General features: G+C 43.6%; 1 protein-coding gene across 1 annotated transcript in view; it reads right to left on the reverse strand.

Annotated features, from left to right (window-relative positions):
• The window catches only part of thsd7ba (thrombospondin, type I, domain containing 7Ba), a 128,622-nt gene that overhangs the window by 81,538 nt on the left and 23,974 nt on the right, over positions 1–23,110 (reverse strand). Inside the window, exons 2-5 of the mRNA XM_062402751.1 lie at positions 12,521–13,391; positions 9,792–10,040; positions 8,786–8,955; positions 3,828–3,986 (exon numbers count right to left, since the gene is read on the reverse strand). Coding sequence (XP_062258735.1) covers positions 3,828–3,986; positions 8,786–8,955; positions 9,792–10,040; positions 12,521–13,391 — 1,449 coding nt within the window. The remainder of the gene's footprint in view (positions 1–3,827; positions 3,987–8,785; positions 8,956–9,791; positions 10,041–12,520; positions 13,392–23,110) is intronic.

Consider the following 23,110-nt stretch of genomic DNA (forward strand, 5'->3'; position numbering starts at 1 on the left):
GCCTCTAGCTTCATTCTTACTCCCTCGTCTAAAACACTGAAAGATGTTTGATGAAACATTCATTTCTTCATTGAAGGTTGAGTGGACACCTCATGTTCTTGATGGGCAGTCTCTCTCCTTAAATATATATATGTTATAAATAACAGTGTAGGGCTCAAGCACTTTAGAATCTCATATCACCACAGCTCAGTCCCTTGGCAGAAAGGTCCTGCATTCCTTCCCTTCACCGGTGCAACTGTCCGACCCCGGAATGGCCGGTCTACAGATTACCTCCCCTGACCATCCGCTGGCGTGAGGCCCCGGCTCGGGAGCCAGACCCGAGCGTCGCTGCCCCGGTGAGATCTCGAGGAGCGAAGAGATGCTGGATCGATCGCAGCGTTGCCCAGACCACTTAGTGCTGCTCACATCCAAACCGCAAAAATAACACAATCTGGTGTGGGCATGCCCCCGTGGATATTAATAATTGAAAGGTTTCTTGGTCATACCGGGTTTGTTCCAGGGAAACGAGAGCTTTCCAATGATTTTCATCACACTGTTGTTCAGAAATACCCCGACACTCCAGCAAAGCAAACTCCTAGGTTGGAAAAAAATTTGTATCCAGTAACCTCCCATGTTGAATTCATTTCCCCCCCATAGCTGCAAAATGCGATCGGCCGAGATAACATGGAGGGAATGTGAAAAGCACATAAAGCCACTCTAAAGCAATTTAAATTGGTAATTTTCCAGAGAGCAAAGCTGGGGCAGCACAAGCATCTCGGCCGCCCGGCTCCTCCACCTGGAAAGCAGGATCCCGCGGGCCTTTCCATTAGAAACGGAACACAGTTTATTCTGATGTCGGGAGACGTCTCGTTTAAGTGCGCGTTCAATATAAGAGCAAGAAACTCTCTGAATCTCAAGGAACTCAACGCTGAACGACTTGGATCATAACAATACTCTCCTACTCAATAACAGTTCATTGCTTCCCAGGCAACAGAGGCTCCCTGCGAGTGGGTTTTTATCGGTTTCATACTCTTTTTTTTTTCTAGCTTTGGGCTCCGGCTCTTTATGAACGCCATCAAAAGAGCGTATGCCACCAGACACCCCTGTGCGGAACCACATATGCTGTGTTTTCTACTCCTTGAAATATATTAATGACACTGTCAGCGACAGGGGACGGCTCATCCCACAGAGATCCTGGGCTGGGGCTTGTGGGCACTGACCTGAACAACGCACCCTCAAGTCGCTCCCCGGGGCGTTTTCATGCACATTTACTCATGGCAGGGACAAGGTCATGTTGCCCTTTTAGCACAGCGCTAACACACCCGGAGCTCCGCCACTGCCATGACACCGACTCAGACATACACACTGCACCACTACACACAATGTGTAACCTTTCCAAGGCAGTCAGATATGACACGAGCTCACCTGTGCGAAAAAGACAAGAACATTCACGCAGCAGAAGCACACGGAACACTTCAGCACACCTAATTGTACGCACACACACACACACACACACATTCACACAAACACACACACGCACAGGAAGCATCTTATCTGCTCACACTCCTATCACCCTCCTGGGGACTGAGAGCCGAACTACAGGTGTGCTCTCTTCCTGTCTTTCGTCTGCTCTGGTCTCTACGTGCACTGCCTCCTTCCCGAGCGCACTTCCCCTCAGCAAGACGCTTATCAACAAACAATTTAGGATTCAAACACACACCGCCTCTCTCTCCCGCTGTTACTACATCCCTCTCCTGCGCTGTCGCTCTCTCTCTCTGCCGCCGTCAGGCTCAGCAACTCCACCCTCCCTTTCAGCGCCCTGCTGTTGCCAAAGCACACAGCACTATCTAGTGTTTAGACATTCAAAACATTGGGGAAGGGGGGGGGCAGTGGAATTGAAAACGTGTACATGTGTAGTAGCTTTCAGGTTGTAGTGTAAAGGCTCCTGTTGACCATATTGAAGGTACTCAGCTCTTAGGTGTCGATTTCTGCCAACAGCTCATTGTGCAACGTGGCCACAGCCAACACCACAGATCATTATTGTTGAGTGTCAGTTTCCCTGTTTTGAACAGTGTATTTATCATGAGTGGTAGAACCTTTGTAAAACTCAATCTGGGATCTAATGATTATTATGACCAAAGTAATTCACTTTAATGATATAATCAATAGTACTTCTACTAATAATTACAATAAATTAAAATGTTCAAATGTTCACATATCACTACAATGCACATCAACCTCCAATCTCTGTGATCAAAGAAGAAGAAGATATTCTTAACATCGGTTATATAATCATATTCAAGTAATACAACAAGATAAGTGAGATAGCTCAGGAGATCAGACCGCAAGACAGAACTTGTCAGATAATAAATCTGGAAGATTTAAAAAAAATTATGTTGTGAATAAAACATTTAGTCCTAATTCCAAGTGAATAGACGATCGAGTGAGAGATAGAGGGAGAGAGAGAGAGAGAGAGAGAGAGAGAGAGAGAGAGAGAGAGAGAGAGAGAGAGAGAGAGAGAGAGAGAGAGAGATGTTGGTGTTGGTGTTGATAATTGATGTCAAATGGGACTGAAATATTTAATATATTAGGAATCAAGTGTTAATGTGATATTTTTTATATGGTGGTAATTGTCCAAACTGGTACGTTACGACACCTCTAACCAGATTCTGAGAGTTTAGTGTAAACACTCACAAAACCCTTCAGGAGTATCTGTCAAAAAATTCTGTTTTAGGAAGTCAGGTGAAAAGTGTGCACAGGAAGCTGTTATGTGCATGTGAAGCGTATGTGAAATCTTCACACCTATGTGCACATCATGTATTCTGGTGTTATGAGAAGCCGTGACAGTGTGACTGGTGACATCATGGACACATGAAGAACTCCTATCACTTGTTAACAGGCGGTCAGTGGTCTGACGTCCACCTGTCGAACAGTGTTCTGTAAGAACCTTTAACACAGCTTGAAGGATGATGCATGTTTTCCAAACTGTACACCAACCAACTGGTGACAACTACAGTCGCTAGTTTCATCTTTACGTTAACACCAGTTGAGCTCTGTGGGCTGGAAGGTGTTTCTGGCAGAAGGTGTCAAACAGCAGGAAAACACTGTGCCTGAATTCCACACCCTCAGCTGTGTAGCATGTATTCCGGGGATCAGACATGTTTCTCCACCACTAACTGGATTGTATGACAAGACTTCGCCTATACATTGGAATGTTGTTTCTCATGCATTAGTAAGAAGGGGGGTGACGCATGGTAAATATGAAACGTTATGCTAATGAGACAGCTGGTTATGATTAAAGGTTAATTTGGTGATTGTTTCGGGAAGCTATCATGAAATATGCATAAAAAAAAAAAAAACATGACATAAAATGTGTTCACTCTACAAATCCCCTTTCTCTTCTTTTGAGTCATCAGTGAAGGGGAAGTGTCTTTCTCCGTGGAAGATTTATTTTAGGACACAGTGTTTTTTTAGGACACTTTAGAAAAGCACGCATGGGCTTAAAAGATTATTGGTGTGACAGCCATCCCTATGCAGGTGTCCATGTGCAGCCCAAAGAATGTTTGCCTGTACCTGCGCTAGGTTCAACTACTCCACCCACTGGAATGACCTGTGGGATCAGGCGTCCATTCATGGAACCCCAGACCAACGTGGACGGTGACTTCAGTATGAATGGATCAGATCCTCTCAGCATAGAACACAGAAGCATCGATACCCTGAGCACATTGTTTAAAAAAAACATTATGGCATAATGACAACTGTCTCCACTGATCATTCCGTCACGGCAGATTGTTCAAGCCAAAGCTCATTCACTCGGATTCCCTCCACTGCCGTGTGCTACATCGTACCTTTCTTCCCCTGGGGTTCTTTGCAGTTGTCGTGGAGGCAGGCGCCCCAGCTTGTCCACTGGGAGAGCAGGCAGTGGTTCTGGCAGGGGATGGAGCAGGACTGGACAGCGGACGGGGGCTCCATGGCAGCACACAGCCTGGTGTTCACCGGTCTGGACACTGAACAAACAAACCAAGAACACAGGCAAAGGACTAATCAGGCTTAAATCAGCAGTGGTGGAATGTGTTTGTGAATGTGCCTCTGTGCCTGTGTGTGTGCCTGTGTGTGTGTGTGTGTGTGTGTGTGTGTGTGTGTGTGTGTGTGTGTGTGTGTGTGTGTGTGTGCACTCTAGATGTAATGAAGAGAGAGAAGAGGATGAAGAAGCATCACCGTCATTGGACTTGAAAAAAAGGATGTCAGTTACAGCCGCAGATAGACCTTACTAACGGCTGCAGCTTCGAATGTTGCACACTGTGGTGAGAAGCAGGGGCAGATTTAGCAAAGTTGTTTTTACGTGGAGTGAAAAATAAAGGAGAAAACAGAGGGAACAGGGGGAAAATTGCTCTTCTCATCTCGTGCCTGGCTCGGGAGAATATCAAATGGAGGGCAGCGGCGAGCCAGAGGAGTAAACAGGAGCTGAGAAGGGAGATAGTGAAGGCAAGTCACGGTATAACCAATTCACGGCTAAACACGGCTGGCATCATTTGTAGATCGCAGAGCGCTCTGCCACCTGTAATGGGCTCTGACATCAGTCTCTCCCACGCAATGAGAGGGTTTCTTTTCACCCGGCGACAACACGGGGGATTTATTCAATCTAATATTCCATTTTGATGCACCTCCGCACATCATTGAAACGCAAATTTCCATTTAAATGAGAGCCCGAAGAGAAATTCCCCAAATGTCCATTGTGCATTTTGTCTTCTCACCCAAAAGCAATTTGCAGGGTGTTGGATCTCCTTTTGTTCAAATGAGATGCTTGCTTAAACGCGCAGGTAAAGTGCTCGGCACATATGTTCCTGCTTTGTTCCCCTTCCCGGATTGTGATTGTGTGTTTTAATCAATTGCGTTACCTCCAGTAGACATCAAACAGGAGCAAATGGTTTTCCACATTACCAGATCCCCAGTAGGTGTAGTGCTATATAATGCACACACACACACATATGCCGCCAAATCTGTTTACATGAACTAAAGCCGCCCGGGTCAACGTTACAGCTGACGTATTGATCTCCGTCCCTCACATCCACCGGTTTCAAAGAGCCGCCGCCATTCGTATTCCACACGTGTCCTCTCATCAGGTGCACACATTGGCAAGAAATCTGGATGGAGACTACATTACAATGGGATTATTTGCTAAATGGTTATTTTCATCAGGTGGAAAAAATGTGTTATTTGGAAAAGAGGATCTCGCTGACGAAAGCCATTAAAAACAAACCTCTGTGCCCAATTAAAAGAGATAAACGAAACACCTGATGTGAGGCGGCGAGAGTTTGTAAGCTAATGACTTTTATTTAATTCCATTGGAACTTTTGAGGAGGATCGCTTCTGAGCCAAGCCGTGTGGAGTTTATCTGTGACACTGGTTGCTGTAGCGTCTCTGGCACATTTCGTAATTGTTTTTCTATCTTTATGCAAGAAGCAATTAACTTTATTGTGGCACGTACAACCTTGGATTCTTGAGGTTCCTTTAGACAGCTTATGAAAGGACCTCTTTAAAGATTTGAGCATATATTTTTATATATAGTTATATCTGTGGATGTTCTCCTCCACACAGAGTGAACAGAAACATTTGTGATTCAACCTGGACTAGAGTTTTTTCTCCTTTAATCTTACGTGTTATTCATTTCAAAGCTCAGACTGAGGAAACTCAATTTTTGAGTTTGAGGCAGAGAGAGAGAGAGAGAGAGAGAGTTTAGGTCAAACGTTCCCACTGTAAAAAGCTAATCAGGACTACAGCTCATTTCCTTTGTTCATATGTATTGCATCCGATTAAACACGGGCGGGTTGCCAAGTGCGGAACAATGAAAACACGGCAGCAGAATGAATTCCTCACTGCGTTGTTAACAGCTTCAAACAAACCATTAACTGACATGTTCTCCTGTAACAGAGGGATCACAACCGGCTCAGCTGATTTGGTTCTGGTGAAGCCCCAAGGTTAATTTTGTCAAAAGGCAAAATTGAAATCAAGTCGAGCGACTAATGAATGTTAAGCAGTGTGTTCGTTTGTATGCAAAGGGAGATAGGTAATGCATCAAAACAGCAGTAATCATTTGCCACATATATGTGTATGTGTGTTGCTGTATATGTATGTGCACATGTACACTAGGGTCAGAAAAGAGGCCTGAATATCTATAAATCAGATCCAACAAGGAGGTTGTGTTTTCACCCCTGTCCTGTCAGTAAATCTGTTGTATGCAAGTTAACACAAAACTCGGTGGAGGGATGTGGTGTGTGACAGGGAGGAACCCACAAAATCTTGAAATAGATACGGATCAGGGGGCGGACCAAAGAACTGATCTACTAACGTTGTGAGAAAGATTCTTTTTCTCATGGATCTATGTAAAATAAGGGGGCATATCTTTAATTTAAGGGGGCTGATGGGCCTTGGCGGAGGTATGAGCTCTGATGAGTGACATTCTAGTTTGTTTTAAGATGTTTAAAGTGAAACAATACAATTAATCCTGATATCGATACTGAACTAAACAATTTAGTTAAAATTGTTGACTGTTTTTCAAAAGTCCTAGAACGCACTCTAAACATCAAGCATCAGTTGACCTATGGCAAAAAAACAATTTGAGTTCAACCTTCTGACATTTGGTAGATCAGTTAGTGGTCCCAAAACACTTAACCTACAAGTTTTCTCAGCTCTCAGGTCAAAGGTTACTAAACTTTGAACTGAGATCCCCTTCATGTCTGCTGAGGGATTCGGTGAAAGAGAAGCAGCAGCAGCAGTTTGGCCAGACGACTGACTTCCCTCATCCAACTGTTAGTCTGTGTGTTAGTGCGGCAGTAAACACAAAACACCACAACACAAGATGAGGCTCTGTCCCCTTTTCACTAACCTCAGCAGCTTTACACTTTCCTGAAATGAATCCTCCACATCCACTGAATTCGTTTTGCAGCTGTTGTGCATTTTAATGGCACCGTGTTAAATCTGCATGTCTCACGGTGACGGCTCCGTCTCTTCCTCACTCCTCTTGTTTCTGCTGCTTGTTTTGTCCCTCGGGTTTCTTGTTTGTCACCTGTTTGTTTCTCTGTGTGAGTCTGTGTGTGTGTGTGTGTGTGTGTGTTCAATCAATTCCCTCCCGCTGCCAGTTCACCTGAGCACCAGTGGCCATATTTCTCAACCTCATAAAACTATTTTTACTTGTTTTTGGAGAGTACCAATTTCCTTTTACAATCCCGGCTAGACACAATTACACAGATGCTTGCAGAATATAATGCAATCCTGGATGCTACCTCGGCCGCCCCCGCATTAAAGTGATTTGCGCCGGTTAGATTTCCACAGTAACTTTAATGGGAGGAGGTGAGACTGAAAACACAGAGGAAAATACTTATTTAAACGGCGGCTGTAATAACGTCTGTAGTTGGGGGCATTTCGAGATCGTCCACGTGTGACGACGAGGGCAGAGTTAGAGAATTATATCAGCCTCTGCATCTCGTGGAGTATTTATTGCATTTATAAAACAAAGCCCAGGCAGCTGTCTGTTCCTTTTTTATAGACGCAGCCGTCTGGATATAATGTGGCAGAGGTGGAGGAAGTACTCAAACATTTTACTTTAGTGAAATTAAAAAAGTAAATAATAAATGGAGCAGTATTTATATTGTACTTCTCTGGTCTTGATGACTAGTCACACATTCAGGTGCATCGACAGTACGTGCTGCACTTTCTTTATCACACATCTCTCACACACAAACAACCATCAGGGGCAACTTGGGGTTCAGGGGCTTGCCCAAGGACACTTCAGCACGGGGAACAGGGGACACTCGGATCCACCCACTCTACCTCCTGAGCCACAGTCGCCCATGAAGTAGGAAAAAATAGACAGAATGTACCCAAGTAAAAGTCGACGAAGCTGATATGTTGCTGGGCACAAGGGACAGATACATTTTTGTACTTGAGTATAAGTATCTCTCTTTAAATTAGTTATTAGAAGTAAAAAGTACCTGCCGAGCGTCTTCTATTCCCTAATGCCAAAGGAATCTTTACAGCAACCCGGTGATTGGTGGACAGCCTGCTTTTACCTTAATATACCACTTTCCTCCCTGAGCAGGACAAAGACATCCACCACTCCTCTACACACGTCATGGGCGGAGAAGCTGATGTGTTCATCTGGAATCATTTGGGCTTCTGTGTCCGACTCTATTAGTTTAAAGTGGGAACTTTGTTGCATCACAAGGCAGCGAGCATGTCGTTTTTTTATATATGGTGTTTGCACATTTCACTTGGGAAACTGCAAAAGCAAACTTAAGCATATCAGGAATAAAGGCTACACTTCATCTCTAACATGAACATTCTATAAAAATGTACAAACTACAGAGGCAGGTGGTTAGAGAGAAGCAATATAAGCATATGCCAAAATGTTTCTAATGCCGCTCTGTGGCTTTTGAACCATAATACATGTAAATTTAAAAATTCTACAACTGCAAATGAAATCAAATATCCAGGAGGTCACAAGTGCCCTGAACCGAAAATCAAGAAAACACAATTTGAATAAGAAAATGATACGTATTGTCTCCACACAATAAAGATTAGTTTTCAGCAACACAGGCTGTTCTTTGCCTTTTGTTGCCCTCGTTAATCAAAGTATCCAACATGCTCTGCTGCTAACTTTAACCTTAATAATGTATGCTCACGGCTCATATCCAGACACAGCACCGAATTAATGAGGAATTTATTTGTGTTGTATCTCTTGAGTCACCGTGAGCTTCCAGCAAGCCCCGGATTAACTGTGATTAAGAGGTTTGTATTTTTCCCGTACCCTCTTTCCTGTGATGTGGTGCTGAGTCATCAGGGACTTGAACGCAGTAGGTCTTCCTGGTCTGGATCCCCTCTCCACACAGAACACTGGTGTTCACCAGCCGCCGGGCCTGCTGGCTCAGCAAGGGGAGGACGCGGCAGTCGCCCCAGTCGGTGGTCCTCCACATGTACCTGAGTGATGTCGGATATAAATGGTGTTGGTGTATTTTTGGTAAAAAAAAAAAAAAAGCTGCCATCCATTCAAAACCAAATTGATAAATGAATGCACTCAAAGAGGAGAACATATCAGTGTGGACACAGCAGAGCCAGTGGTTTTAAAATAGAGTCTCACACAAAGGAAGCGGCAAATTGGTGAGAGCAGAGAGCCTCTCTCTCTGTACGTCAGATTAGTTTAATTTACAAACTTCTAAAATAAATGTTTGGTCCCAGCATTGAAAAATCCAGCAGTGCAGAAAGCGATAATAACGCTGGAGTTTACGAGAACAACAGCCTGTAGTAATCTATCAAATGCTTAATTTCCGTAATGAGTTTTCTTCCAATCATGTAAATCCTCTGCTCTCAGGCGCTCGGTGTAGATTTAGAAAATTAAACTAAATCTACCAGCAGGGAGAAAATGATTCTCTATTGACTACTTTTGTTTAATATTAGCTAAGGCCTGTCGCGACTCAGTTGACCCTGAAAACAATGAGCTTCTGTCAAACACTGCTTGTCATCCGCGTCATGTCCACTGGGTCAGGAGCTTTGAACGGTTACAGTGGGTGTCACAAGATAATTGAGGTAAAAAAAATATGCTGAAAGTCAGTGAATAGTGAAATCATGAATATTTGCCGCCTCTAGGCTTCCTCTCGTAATTAATCAGGTGAAAAAGCTCAGAGAAGAAAATTACAAATCATTAATTCGATTTAGGAGTTGGACATTTTCTGCGTAAACATCTGCATCAGTAGATTAAAGGTAAATGGAGGATTGATGGCTTCCGGATAAACTTTTAGAAACATTAAGAAGTGTACCTGGGGCAGTTTGGAAGCAAATCTCCCATGATGTTGCAGGCTTCCTTCTCCTCGAGGACAGGACAGCGTCTCCCTCCGCCGACAGGGATCTGTGTCATGATCCGTGCCCGGAGGCGGTAGCCGGGAGACAGGTCGGCGGAGCGGCAGGTTTTGGAGCAGGGCCTCCACGACGACCAATCGGATATGTGGCAGTCTTTGGGCTTCACACACGCCTGGAAGGTCAGAGGGGAGCTGTCCTTGGTACAGAGACTGGAGCCCGGGAAGAAAACAGGAAAGTACAACAATAGTGACGCCTTGACGGATTGATTTTTATTTCACAACTTTTTTTTTTGTTGCCCTTGATGATTTGAGAGTAGAGTTCATAAGCAGCATCTGGTAGGCCTGTGGTACACCCGCTGTTCGACCCTGCGCACGCAACCTTCTGCATCTTTGTTTGCAGACTCACTACTACTCCTGTTACTGAAGGATTCCAGCCAAGGCCACAAAACTCTCTCTCTCTAATTTTGTATTCTTTCTCTACACTCGAGAGGGTTCACAATTTGGCAAATATTCACATCAAGACAGCTGTTGATTTCAACACTCTTCAATTCTGATGCTGATGATGAGCCCACTGATCCAATCAAACACTCACTGCTGCCCTGATCTATTGTGTGGGTGTTGCATCTTGCGTATGCATCATGTTAATGTGAGGATCAACACGTTGTAATCTCTAAACGGACACAGGATTCAGGTAACAGCAGGTACATTCCGACCTGGGGTGTGAAGTGTGCCTGTGGTTACAATACAGTAGATACAGTAAAAAAAATGAGCTAAATCCGCTGTAAGAAATAGCTTCTGCTGGGAGAAGCTTCTAATGGAAATCTGGATCCCCTGACGAACCAGTGACCTTTGCAGCTTCCACTCCTGCATGACAATATTGGAAGCCATTATCCATCCTAATAGTAAAGGTCTCGCGACATTGAGTCAACCTTTTTACACAAACGCTACACGGAGCCGATATCCTCACTTGAAAAATATAATAAATCAAGTGCATTAGTCATGTAATTAGTTTAACTATTGAATTTGGATAGTGTAATTGGTTGGGATATTAAGATGTGAGTACGGCGCTCATTTTAGAGATTTACTTTGTAATTAGGCCGTAATTAGAAAAGCAGAATTAGACAGAATTCAGGTGGGGAATAGATAATAAAAAATAAAAAAAATAAAATCCCATCCTCCTCGGTTCAAACTGTGCTTATCAAACACTGTAAGATGAATGGTCCCTTCACACTGAAGCCGTGAAGCCAGTGAACCTGCCTGGAAGAGGATAATAACAGGCAGAATATCCAAACCCATAACAAGTCACAGACATTTTAAGCTGCTTCACTGCAGATCGGCCCAGCGTGGGACGACCACAGCTCGCATGTGAAACCTGGCATGATCCTCAAATCACGCAACACCATACATGCCTTTAAATCCCAAAAGCTGGCAAATGCTTTCATCTTTCTCTCCGTGACTAGAAATATAGAAGAGATGTCAAACAATAATACAAAAAAATGCAATACTCCACAAGCCTATTATTGATAGAATGGCTCCCGTGAATGGCAACCGCTGATTGATCGTAACAGTCAGCTAATAGTGTCACTTTACACCAAACAGATGGTACGGTGGCATTTAGTCAATATAATATACATGCAATGATTTTCTCTCTGCTCGAAGAGAAAGCACAAGATGGGTTGCTGTTTATTACTTTGTGTGTCTGTGTGTATGTGTGTTTGTCTGTGTGTGTCTGTGTGTGTCTGTGTCCACAAAAATCCATTCTTATCAAATTCAAATACCAGGGTTAGCTAAAACAGGGGCGAGCAGGGGAGCAGCACTTGACATACAACACAATAGTGGCTCACCACCATGCCTGTGTGCGAGTGAAACACCAGCTCTCACATGATTTAGTTATAATTGAATAAATAACCAGCACAGGAAACTGATTTCCGTTCACCGAAAACACCTCCACACAAAGAGAGAGAGTCCCACTGAGATCACGAGGGGCGGATTGACCATTGATCATGTCCCTCTTATTAAAAAATACCACAAAAACAACGGACTCCATTGGGAGGAGTTCACCTCACAGACGTCCCCGTTCAACCGCAGATCCTTCTCCTTGCTCACCCTCTGCTCCATCCGTGGATAAAGAGATTAATGTAAGATGAATCCAGTTATCTGTGCAGCTCTGTTCCCCAGCTCATCTCACACAGCCACCATGATTTCATTCTAATCTTAGACCTTTAGAAATGCCCTTTTTTCCCCGGATTGTGTGTTTGTTTCCAATGTATTTATCTCAGGTTCACTTGTATTTATTCTTAATGTATGAAAGGCTGTGGCTCCTTGCTGTTCTTGTGAATGGCAGTCATTCCGATTCATTATCTTGAGTGCGGCAGCCCGCCATATTCCAATTGGTCCTGCCACAGTTTTATAATGACTCATAAAAGGTTTGACTCTTCCGATGTTAACAAAGGAGATCTCATGCTGTGGCACTATTGCACGCTCGCGCTATGGTCCATAACGTTTTTACCGTCCATCCAGCTGCAGCATGCGACGCAGTTCTCTCTCTCACACGAGAACTTATCTTTCACTCTTCAGTGTGTTTACACTTCATTTGTATTCTGTTGTGTGTGAGAGTGACCTTGGTGCACGTGCACCCTGTTACATCCAGAGACTGAATAGAACTCTGTGGGAAACGATGAAGGACTTACCTCAGCATGGCATTCTTGCCGTCACTGCGTGTGCAGCGCACTTGTCGTGTCTGGTATCCCACCTCCAGCTCCCAAGACATGTGGTATTTGTTGAGTGAATGAGTGTGGTGATGGTGGTGGTGGTTGTGGTGGTGGTGTGAGTGGTGGTGAGGGGTCAGTGTGTGCAGCGTGACTGTGTTGTTCTCATTGGAGCTGGTGCTGAAATCCACTGTGGTCCTTCCACTTAACAGGGCGTCCTTGTGATGGGGTAGCCTGCACTCGCTCCAGGCCCCTACTCTAAGTGTGTACTGGTACTCGCCCTCCCCGGCGGGGCAATTAACAGAGCGAGTGCAAGTCCTGGTCTCGGTCAGGTTGGGGCAGTGTGCCCCTCCATACATGGGTGTGGCCAGGACGTGTCGAGTCCGATGCTGCAGGCCGGCACCGCACGTTCTGCTGCAACCTGACCAGGAGGTGAAGTCTGACACCACACAGTCCTGGGGGCAGGGGACCAGGCAAGCCTGCTCCACAGGTGGCTTCTGGGAAAAGAATTCACATATCCTCAAGGTGACCGTGGTGCGGTTCGAAGTGCGTACACAGTGGACCTGGCGTCTCTGGATGCCGTGCTGCGCTGTGACGCATTCGGCTGTCCTCAGCTTGAGCTCATTGGAAAAGAAAGGGACGAGGAGACAGCCCCCCCAGTCGGACAGCTCCCACTCAAACAGGTCCTGGTGCCAGTCGCAGACCTTGAAGCACTGCCGCTGGCTCTCTGGCTTGACTGTGTGCTGACAGTGGGAGTGGTGGGTCGTCCAGCCCTCCGTGTGGACGCACCATATTGTCCTGGTTTGAATCCCACCAGAGCCACACTCCTCCCCGATGCACTGACCCCACTGACCTGCGAACAGGAGAAGACACAGGGAGAGGGCACACTCATTAAGAACAGGAGCTTTAATAAGGAGAAGAAAAAAAAGATCATTTAAATCGCATCTTTCTGGCAGTTTGCAATCAACCACAATTCAAGGCCATTCATTTAACCTTCATGATTGCTTTATTCATGAACTGTGGAGAAAAGGAACGAAGAAGCATAAAGTAATAAAACCACTGGCAGACAAAATACAAGGTTATTTTCCGTGGTCGGAGAACACTGGATTCACTGCTTGATCTCAAACTGATGGATATCTCAGGCTATGAACACCAGCACATGGCTCTGATATTCAATTCTTTGAATCCATCTTAATTTAATCTGGATAGTTGTATCTCAGAGATGCAGAGATGTGACATGCAAGGTTTTTATGAACATTTTAAACAAAGCATAGGTTTTCATTTAGAATAACCAGAACAAACACAAGACATGACCTCTTCCCAACAGAACACTGTGTATGTGAGTTTCTTTAATGTGCCGTCAACAGTGCGGAGGCGGATCCAGGATAATTATAAATCAGGGGCCATGGAGGGGCCACTATCTACACAGAGGGGCTAATTATAGGACCAACATCCATGATTCAATAAGATGCACATTTAGGTTAAATCCTTGTTTACCACCCTGGGTGCGTGTAATGATTTAGGAAAACAATCCTAGTCTTCCACACAATTTCAGTAGGAATCTAAATTTCTGTTTAGGAGAAGGGACTTGTAATAATAACTTCAAGCCTCCCTTAATCGAGTAATTTGCAGTGTACAGGGCAATAAGCTAAAAACAGAACAACACATTTGTTTTTGCATGTTGATGGTTTTAGGAACTAGTAACAACATTAAAGCTTAAAAAGGTGAACTAAAGAACACATGCTTCCTTTCTGTTCATATCTCACAGGGACGGATCTCTGTCAGGTTAACAGACCGAAGTCATGGTCTCAACGGCTGCTTCGATAAAAGAAAACACATTTTCTCATCAATAAATTGTTAAGTGTCGTAAAATATAACTAAGTTCTGTTCCAGTAACATTTAACACAACAGATAGAGATATAAAGAAGTCAAACTGTATAACCCTTATGTTCAATCACGTTAACGTTTGAAGTTCCAGACCACGCTCAGTTTAACAGAAGTGAAACTAAGCAGCCAAGTTCAGCTTTAACGGAAAAATGTGAGAAAATTCTGTTTTCATTCCCCATGAAAACACTCGCTTCAATTCAAACTCCTGATCAGTAGCGTTATGAAAGAGAGAGCAAACTTCAATTTCAAGTATTCAGTATTATACCTGGTTTTCTATCTGCAGCACTACACAGAATCGCACTTGGGACTTTTGACTGACAAGAGCAGAGCAGCCATCAGTAATTTCCTACTTTCCACCAATAGTGAAAAGTAAAAGTAGACTGTGGGCAGAGAGGCAGCAAAAGTGCTGATACCTTCTTTTCCCCAAACTGTGAAAAGCTGCTTCAAAATGTAGCTTGAAATCTGCCACTTCCACAAATTCAAGCTGACCACAGCCTCTTTGTCTGTCAAGATGGGAACGGCAAAGTTTTCACAGATTTGGTGCTTTATAAAAAAAAAGCTACATTTTGGTTTTAACTTTAGATATTTGAGTTAAGGATGGATATTTTTAAAATCTAAACAGCGTCAACATCATAGATTTCAGCTCCCTAAAGATCCATCAATTATTATCTGGGAAATAATTTTGCCATGTTGAAAGAAGGAGACAAAAAAACTGTTTAATCCTTCCTCCAAATTATGGCTGTATCCACTGAGTAGTCGTTTCATCCAAACTAAAAAACGTAGATGAAATAAATGAGCTCCTTGGCGGAGGTAATACCTGAATCCTTCTATCCCAACACTGACAACATGAATAAACTGCATCTCCTCCCGAATTCTGTTTCCAATATGCTCAGGTCTCGGGCCTCGGGAATGAGTACAAAGTAAAACCTCTCAGAGAACTGGTTGTCATGCACAGGCGACATCCCGCTGCACGACATCTTTGATTGCTGTAATTCTTTTATGAAGTGGGTTTCTCTCACTGATTAAGCATGAAGCGCCCGTTGAATAATAACGCTCCCTTTGCTTTGCACTCGCATCAGACTCCAGGTCTGGTTTCCGGATTTTGATGTTGTCTTATATATTAATTTAGTACTTTAGTGTTTTTTCCCATCCAAATTGTAAAAATAAGTGAAAAAGCTAAATCATTTTGCCGATATGATGAGGTTATCTCCGTCAGTCACGTTTGCTTATCCTCCAGCTACTCTGCCACATGCTATGAAAAGGATAATTTGATTCATTTTCTTCTAATTGGAATCAAATTGATGTAATAATGAGATTCTACTGCTTCCCAAATTGCTTTCGAATGACAGCTCGCTGAAAGTGTTTTATGTCTTTTCGTGCCAGAGGAGTCGGTTGTTAACCCTTTGCTCCCCGGCCGATCGCAGACACAGTGACACTTTGAAGCAGCTTTCTGCTTAAGGGCGCATATTTCAAACTGCTGAATTGTTTCATAGCTCATCGGAGCAAATCATTGGGTTTATTCGTCTTGGCTTTGCGGCGTTAATGGGGACCTCCAGTGTAACTAACGTCATTATCATTCATTAATGTGATCTTTACTGTCTCGTGCACGTACTTTGTTCTCACGCGAGGTACGATGCCGCAAACTTAAAATGGGATTCTGATGATAAAGCTCAAAGGGGAGGATTTTATATATATTATTAATTTCATCTACAGATATTTTTATCGGAAAAAAGATCAATCAATTTTATCAATGGGGTTGGACCACCGGGGAACATGACCATCTTTGTCTGACACAGCACGAGACACACCTGGGTTGTTTCAGCAGACGTGTGTAGTGTGAAGTGCAAATGAATGAATAATCTCACACTCACCAGAGTGTGTGATATATGTTAAGCACTTTTTTTTTCTTTATGGCTGAATAGGGCTATATGAATTAAGTTTATGCATACAATTATAGTAAGTGGTAGTGGTAGCGGTAGTAGTATTGTTGTCATCCTGCAGGAACAGACCTGGACAGGCCGCTCTATAATCTGACTACCTTTCATTTATTACATGCAGAGTGTGAATGCATGGCACATAGAAAACCAGCTATTGCAGTTCAATCAGTCTTTTGCAATATTTGCAGTACATCACTCGCTTGCAGGGTGACATTTTGCTGCTGTTTGTGGTGTTCAGCCCAGTGATGAAGGTGGTGCGACCCACTGTGGTTCTGTACGGCCGCCATCCTCCCTCCCAAGTTATGGTGGGTTTGATCCTGCAGCTGACTGAGGTAACACTGAGGCATCCAGCAGGAGACTGCTACTCGTTAGCTTTACATGAATAACAAAGTTCAAAAAATGAAACACACACACACACACACACACACACACCAACACAGTCTGAAAAGCTCACAGAAAAGAGGTAAAAAATCCTGAAAAATTCAAAAGCTTCAAATAGTTGTGCATAAAGCAGAAGCCGCTCTGCAAATGACAGCTAGAGAGAGAGAGAGAGAGAGAGAGAGAGAGAGAGAGAGAGAGAGAGAGAGAGAGAGAGAGAGAGAGAGAGCACGGAGCAGCAGAGCGGCTTCAGCACAGACACCAGTCAAACTTTAAAACACTAAAGAATTAAACAGAAAACAACGGGAAGGTAGTCCCAGTTTATTCAGCAGGGGAATGTTGTTTGGCTTTGAGTTGTCTGGTCTGGTTCCATCTGAAATTCTAATACGTTAATTAAAGCACCCAAAGTCTGTGTCATTAACTCTACGGAATTTAATTACAGAGAAATCCAACTAAGGGAGAGGAGCCACTGAAATTCAAATATGTCTGGTTCTGTATTTACTCCTGTACTGTCCGGTTCAAATTGCAATCTCGCATTCTCCATATTTTCCACCTCGTAGCTACAGAGACAGTGGAAACAGAATTGCAATTTAAAAGGATGCCAGTTGAAGACCAGTAAAAAAAGCAGCTACCGTGCTTATTACTGTCAGTTTTTCATTGTTGACTCGTGGAGGTTTGTTGACTAAGTTATAGTGAGTATATAAATGTGTTGCATCTCTACCTCCTCCCACTATTCAGAAATGAAGCTGATATAGGAGTATGGTGCTGTGTGTACAGACGTCTCGCAGATACATGCCCTCAGCCAATGGTGAGTCAGTCTCAGCTGTCATCTGTGACCTTTCACCAAGTAATCAAAACCAAACCTGCTAGAAAACACACAACCAGTGGGATGAGAGCTAACAAAAAGGAAAGAAAGCATCTTTAATTTGTATTTGACACGTATTTTGAATTCAATAAGGGCTAACCAAGATGGCTACTGCTGCAGGTAAAATGCTCAGAAATGTGATTATGAAATCTTTGCAAAAAAGTGGAACTTGATATAAGAGGAAGTGAAAGCAATGTATTAACGTGGTCAAATCAAAGACATCTGAAGGCAAAACATTCCTCAATAAAAGGCTGTCTATAAATGAAGGCTGGATTTTAAGCTACATTCAAAGTAGCTGAATTAATAATGAGGCAACAAATAAAAACATATTGGGAAGGAGGCACATGCCAAATATGGAGCAGTGGTGTGTGGGCATGAAACACTTAGACCAAAGTGCAGCATCACCAGAGAGTGTGTGTGTTCAACAGCAAAACTGTTGACATTCTCACTGCAGCACGGGTCACCAGCTACCCTGCAGACACTCATTCATTATTCTGTACTTCAGATTTAGGCTGATGCACCTGGTATTAAACCGAGCTACGAGGTCTGCACTTCAATTTGAACTCCGGCCTGAAGTGAACCGCCCGGGGTATCTGCTGAAGACATCACAGGACACCTGACGCGCCGTAAACAGGAGAGACGTGGTGTCTGTCAGGAGGAGAGAGGCGGATTTCAAAACACCCCGCTCACATCGCGAAGCCGCGAGAGCATCCAGGGAAAAAACACGTATTAATTAGACAGATTAGACGCTGGATTGACAGTCAAATTCAATTTCCAAAAGTGCAGTCATGCCCCCACTTCCACTGTTACCGTGTGGTGCTGCGCTCAAAGAGACTTCCTCAATTCAATCAAAGCTGAAAAGACCAAACACGTCTTATATGGGTTACACACCCTAAAATAGACATGAAAGCCTCCTCGCGAAAATAAGATGTGAAAAATAAAGCCCAAAGACTTGCAACGCTTCCTGCTCCCTCAGCCCAGTGCACCGCCCCTGTGGTCACCGGTGGTACTCTTTCATGCAGCCGCTGTTTCTGTTTTTTTTTTTTTTTCAACGGTGCTGTTTTCAAACCGGGCCTGGATATGTGCGCGTGATTTATGGAGGTGTGATTGGGAGTGATTCTGCTGCCAGGGGAGCCAGCAAACACAAGCACTAGTTCATCTCCTAAGCTCTGAATAATCACTCTCTCGATCCGTCAGCATTAGCATCTGTCAGGCCCTCAGGAGGAACCAGTCGCCCACAGCTCCTTCGTTCCTGTCGCGCTCACTCGCATTGCTCACAGCTACAGGGGACTCCGCTTCCTGTGGGGCCCCAGCTTTATTTACTATTCCAGTTACATCCTTTTTTAGGAAAAGAGCAGAATTGCCAAAAAAAAAAAGGCTGTGCATACTAATCTACAATGTAGGAAATAAGAAAACACAAATTAAACCCAGCCGGTGTTGCGTGACTAAACACGTCTTTCTCTTGTTCGGCACTGTTCAACAGTTGGATAAGTTAGACAAATGATAGCGAAGCAACAACAACAAGTGGCACAACAAAAGCAATCTCCACACAATGCCCCCGAAAACCAGACAGACAGAGACAAAGGGGAGGTAAACAGCAAAGCAGTAAAGTGTCTCCTAAACAGCAGCGAGCAACTCTCTGTCACAAAAACACAAAAGAAAAAAACAACCTAGAGAAATCTCACTCACCAGTGTTAAGTCTTCTCCTTCGGTTGGGCCTTTAATTATTTTTTGTAAAAGAATCACTGAGGGTGTCTGGGTGCTGAATGCTCCAATGTGTTCATGTGAGACGTTTACAATGCCACATGAAATGTTGTTGCTGTTTCCTGAATGAAACACTACTGTCTGTGGTGTTGATGTAATGTATTGATTGTGTATCTACCAAATCCAGTACGTCAGCCTGTCTGTCTTTGTGTGGAGAGCATATCTCAAGACTATAACATCTTCACACTTGGCCTGTGTATCTTAATGGTCTGAGGAAGTGCAGTGTGGAATTTAGTATGATTTACAGATTAGATTCTTTCAATGTTAATATAAATTTAATAAACATGTGACTAGCGCTCTGGAGCAGTGATTGGGTGACGGGACGTTTACCATCAGTCTGTGGACTGAGTTGAACACATCTTCTTCTACGTCCTATTGGATAAAGTGGTCACTGACTGGTGAGCATGGCAATAATATCTGGAACGCCAATTATTTAAATAATTAGCAATTTTTCTACAAAGTAAAAAGACAATATTTGTTTTGTTTCTGCAATGGACCAATTAGAATTAGAGCTTTTGTTTTGAAAAGTTGTGGTTTTGGGTCTTAAGATTGTGTCGCTTGCTTCACAGACCTTTGAAATAGCCGATATGCAATGTAAACCTTATTTTTTCTTATAAGACTAGTTTTCTAACTCTGCACTATAAACTTTTTATAAAAGGTTCTTCAGCACACAAACAATAAAAAGGGACAGAATATTGTAGAGCTGCGACTATTGAAGTAACTCCAGAGCATTAAACAACAGCCCATTCCAAACAGGCAGGTACAACAAAAATAACCTAATTTATGGAAAGGTTTTCTGTTCAACATTAAATACTGTAAGTAATAATAATAACAATAATAATGCAATTCATTTACGGGCGCCTTGCAAGACACTAAACAAACAACAATAGGCAAATAGAATAACGGTAAAAAAAAAGACTTCATACAGGGCATGGTCAAACAAAATAAGTAATTCTAAAAAGGTGGGTTTTGAGGCGAGTTTTGAGAAAGTCAATGTCCCCGGCTGCACAGCTGAAGGCTGAAGACCCCATCGAGGGAACAGGGGGAGGAGGAGAAGTGAGGAGGGTGGAGGAGAAAGATGGGAGAGTACAGGAAGGTGGGGAGGTGTGAAGGAGGTCAGAGCGGTACAGAGGTGTTATGCAGAGCCTTGAAGTTATAGGAAGGAGAATCTTGCCCTCAATGCAGTGTTTGACGGTGAGCCAGTGTCGTTGTTGGTAGAAGTAGAACAAAGCAACAGCCCCACACTTTCAATCACATGTTTATCGACACAAGACTGAAGTTGCACACGAAGAGCGCATCGTGTTTTCCTCCCAGGCATCCGCTGAGCTCACCCACCATCCATCTTCAACTTCTCTCCCCGAGTTTAGTTTGACTGTTTGGATACATGCATCCTTTGTCAAAACACTTTTTAATTAAATGATACCTATGCCACCGAGCCTCATTATGCATGGAGCTGTCCCCCATGCCACATTTCCATCAGCGGTAATTTATGAGCGGCGCGGTGCATCCTCAATTACAACATTCATATATGCAGAAATTCATCAGATTATCATCAGGCAGTCAATCCATCCTAGGAAGTGCTGAATCAGCTCGTTTTCAACCAGCATCGCCGCCAGGTTGGAGGGAAATGTGTGAAAAGTGAGCCGGCGAAGTTAAAAAATCATCGCCGAGGGGAAAACTGACAAGAAAAATAAGTGACAGAGAAAAAAAACACTCATCACCCGCAGGTAAAAATAAGGTTTGTTTAATGATAAAAAGGATGAGCAGCCACTCTGAGTATTTTGACCTTCCTGCTTGAATATAAATCAGGCATTTCCATAAATTCTCAATGACTGAATGCATTAGAGCATTTGTGTTCTGGCTTAGGATACTTAGTTAAGCTTCTATTATTGTGAGGCAAAGCATCAAATGCAGCTTCAATATTCCACACTAATGAATTACTTACTATTGGGGCTGCAAAACTCTACACACAGCCCCAGAGGGCTTTTGTTACGATTTAGCATTCAGCCCTCCAGCGCCAGTGCCAGACCCACTTCAATGTCTAATCACTAACCGAACGGCCGGCAGTATAAACAAGACAGGACTAACACATGCTGTACCCATTGAGTAATGCTATCCCCATTTGGGCCAATCAGTAACAAACCGAATAAGAAGTAATGCACATCGCTCCTCAGCTAAAGAATATCCTTTTAAAATGCCAAGATGCGGCGATGGGACTGGTTTCCTCACGTTAATGGAAATCCGGTAAGTGGAGTTATTATTCGTGGAAAAACCAAGAGGCAGATAAACACACAGAGTGGAACTGATCCGGAGACTCGAGCCTGACTCCTCTGGGTGCGACGATTCAGAATATGCTTTCTCACACTCTGTGTGAACCAAAAAATGCAGGAGCGACAAGGTCCTCTGATTTATCTCAGATCAATACTACAGTAACTCACGAAGAGGATCATTTTAATACCAGCATGAGGACGTCTAAATGAACGATCAGTCAACCGTAGTCAGTACAAGCATAATTCCTCCAGAGTTATCACAGTGTGGGGGTGAGGACAGCATTTAAACAGCACCGCAGTCAGACAGAAAAGTAAGTGGGCCGACCCGAAAGAACAGGTTCTGCTCTGATGTATCAGCCTTCTGTTCTCTGGAAGCGTTTTCCACTTCAGCCAGTGCAGAACAGAGAACACAATACTGGTGCATTATCCATAAACGTTACCCAATCTATGTTTATATGCAAGTTGCACTCATGGAAACTATAGCAGAGAATTGTTTCCAATTTAAACCTCATATTAATGAAGTTGTGTGGCAGTTGAAGCACCTGAATGCATCACACATCTACCAGCCCAATGCACAGAGAACTGCTTGCATGTGCCTAGAATGTGGAGCCGTTGCTCCTGGGAAGCTTCACACATCTTTTAATTAACTCATATAGTACCTGCAGCCTGGCAGGGGAAAGGGACTAATGCACTACATCAATTTTCAACAGCTGCAGATAGGGTCTTCAGAGGACCTGGTCTATGAAGCCCACGTTGGCTGCATCCCTCGTCGACGTCCTCGACCCCGAACTGAGACACAGCTTACATCCCATAATAAGCTTCTATCCAGAGACATTATTGCTGCAGCTATGTTCAGATTTTGTATGGAAAGGGAAATACACATTATTTAATGAAGGGGAAGTTTTGCTCACTGGCAGCTAGAGAAGTCTCGAATATCAATGACTACCTATGTACTGATTATGTGTTATTACCAGCTGCTCTATCCTGGGAGGTGTTTGTGTGTGTGTGTGTGTTTGTGTGCGTGCATGTCCTCATGGCAAAATGTGGTCCTGGAGACTGCATGTTCTTGTCTCTCTGTCCGGCCCTCTGTCTGTCTGTCTGTGCCTGTCTGTGTGTGTCTATCTATCTGTGTGATTATTTTACTGTCACAACTTTGAAAGACAAAGTTACAAAACATTTCATTTAGTTATTTTTCGGTCACGTTTTATTCTTCTTGGATCATTTCTTGGTCACGTTGGTCTCTGTGTATCTAACCTGCCCACAGCTCTGCACTGTCAGGGAGTTTCTAATGAATGGTGTTGAAAACACAGGGGCCTTTCTGTTAGGTCAAGAAAACAAACAAGCAAAGCTTGGTGGATAAATAATTTAAAACATGACATGAACATCATTTGCTACAACATGTCCTGGGCTTCCATTCCTTCATGATAAAGATTCTGGCGTCTGAGTTGGAGCAGGAACATTTGTCTTGTTT

Source organism: Platichthys flesus, chromosome 13 (assembly GCF_949316205.1).
Source record: "Platichthys flesus chromosome 13, fPlaFle2.1, whole genome shotgun sequence".
Classification (NCBI taxonomy): domain Eukaryota; kingdom Metazoa; phylum Chordata; class Actinopteri; order Pleuronectiformes; family Pleuronectidae; genus Platichthys; species Platichthys flesus.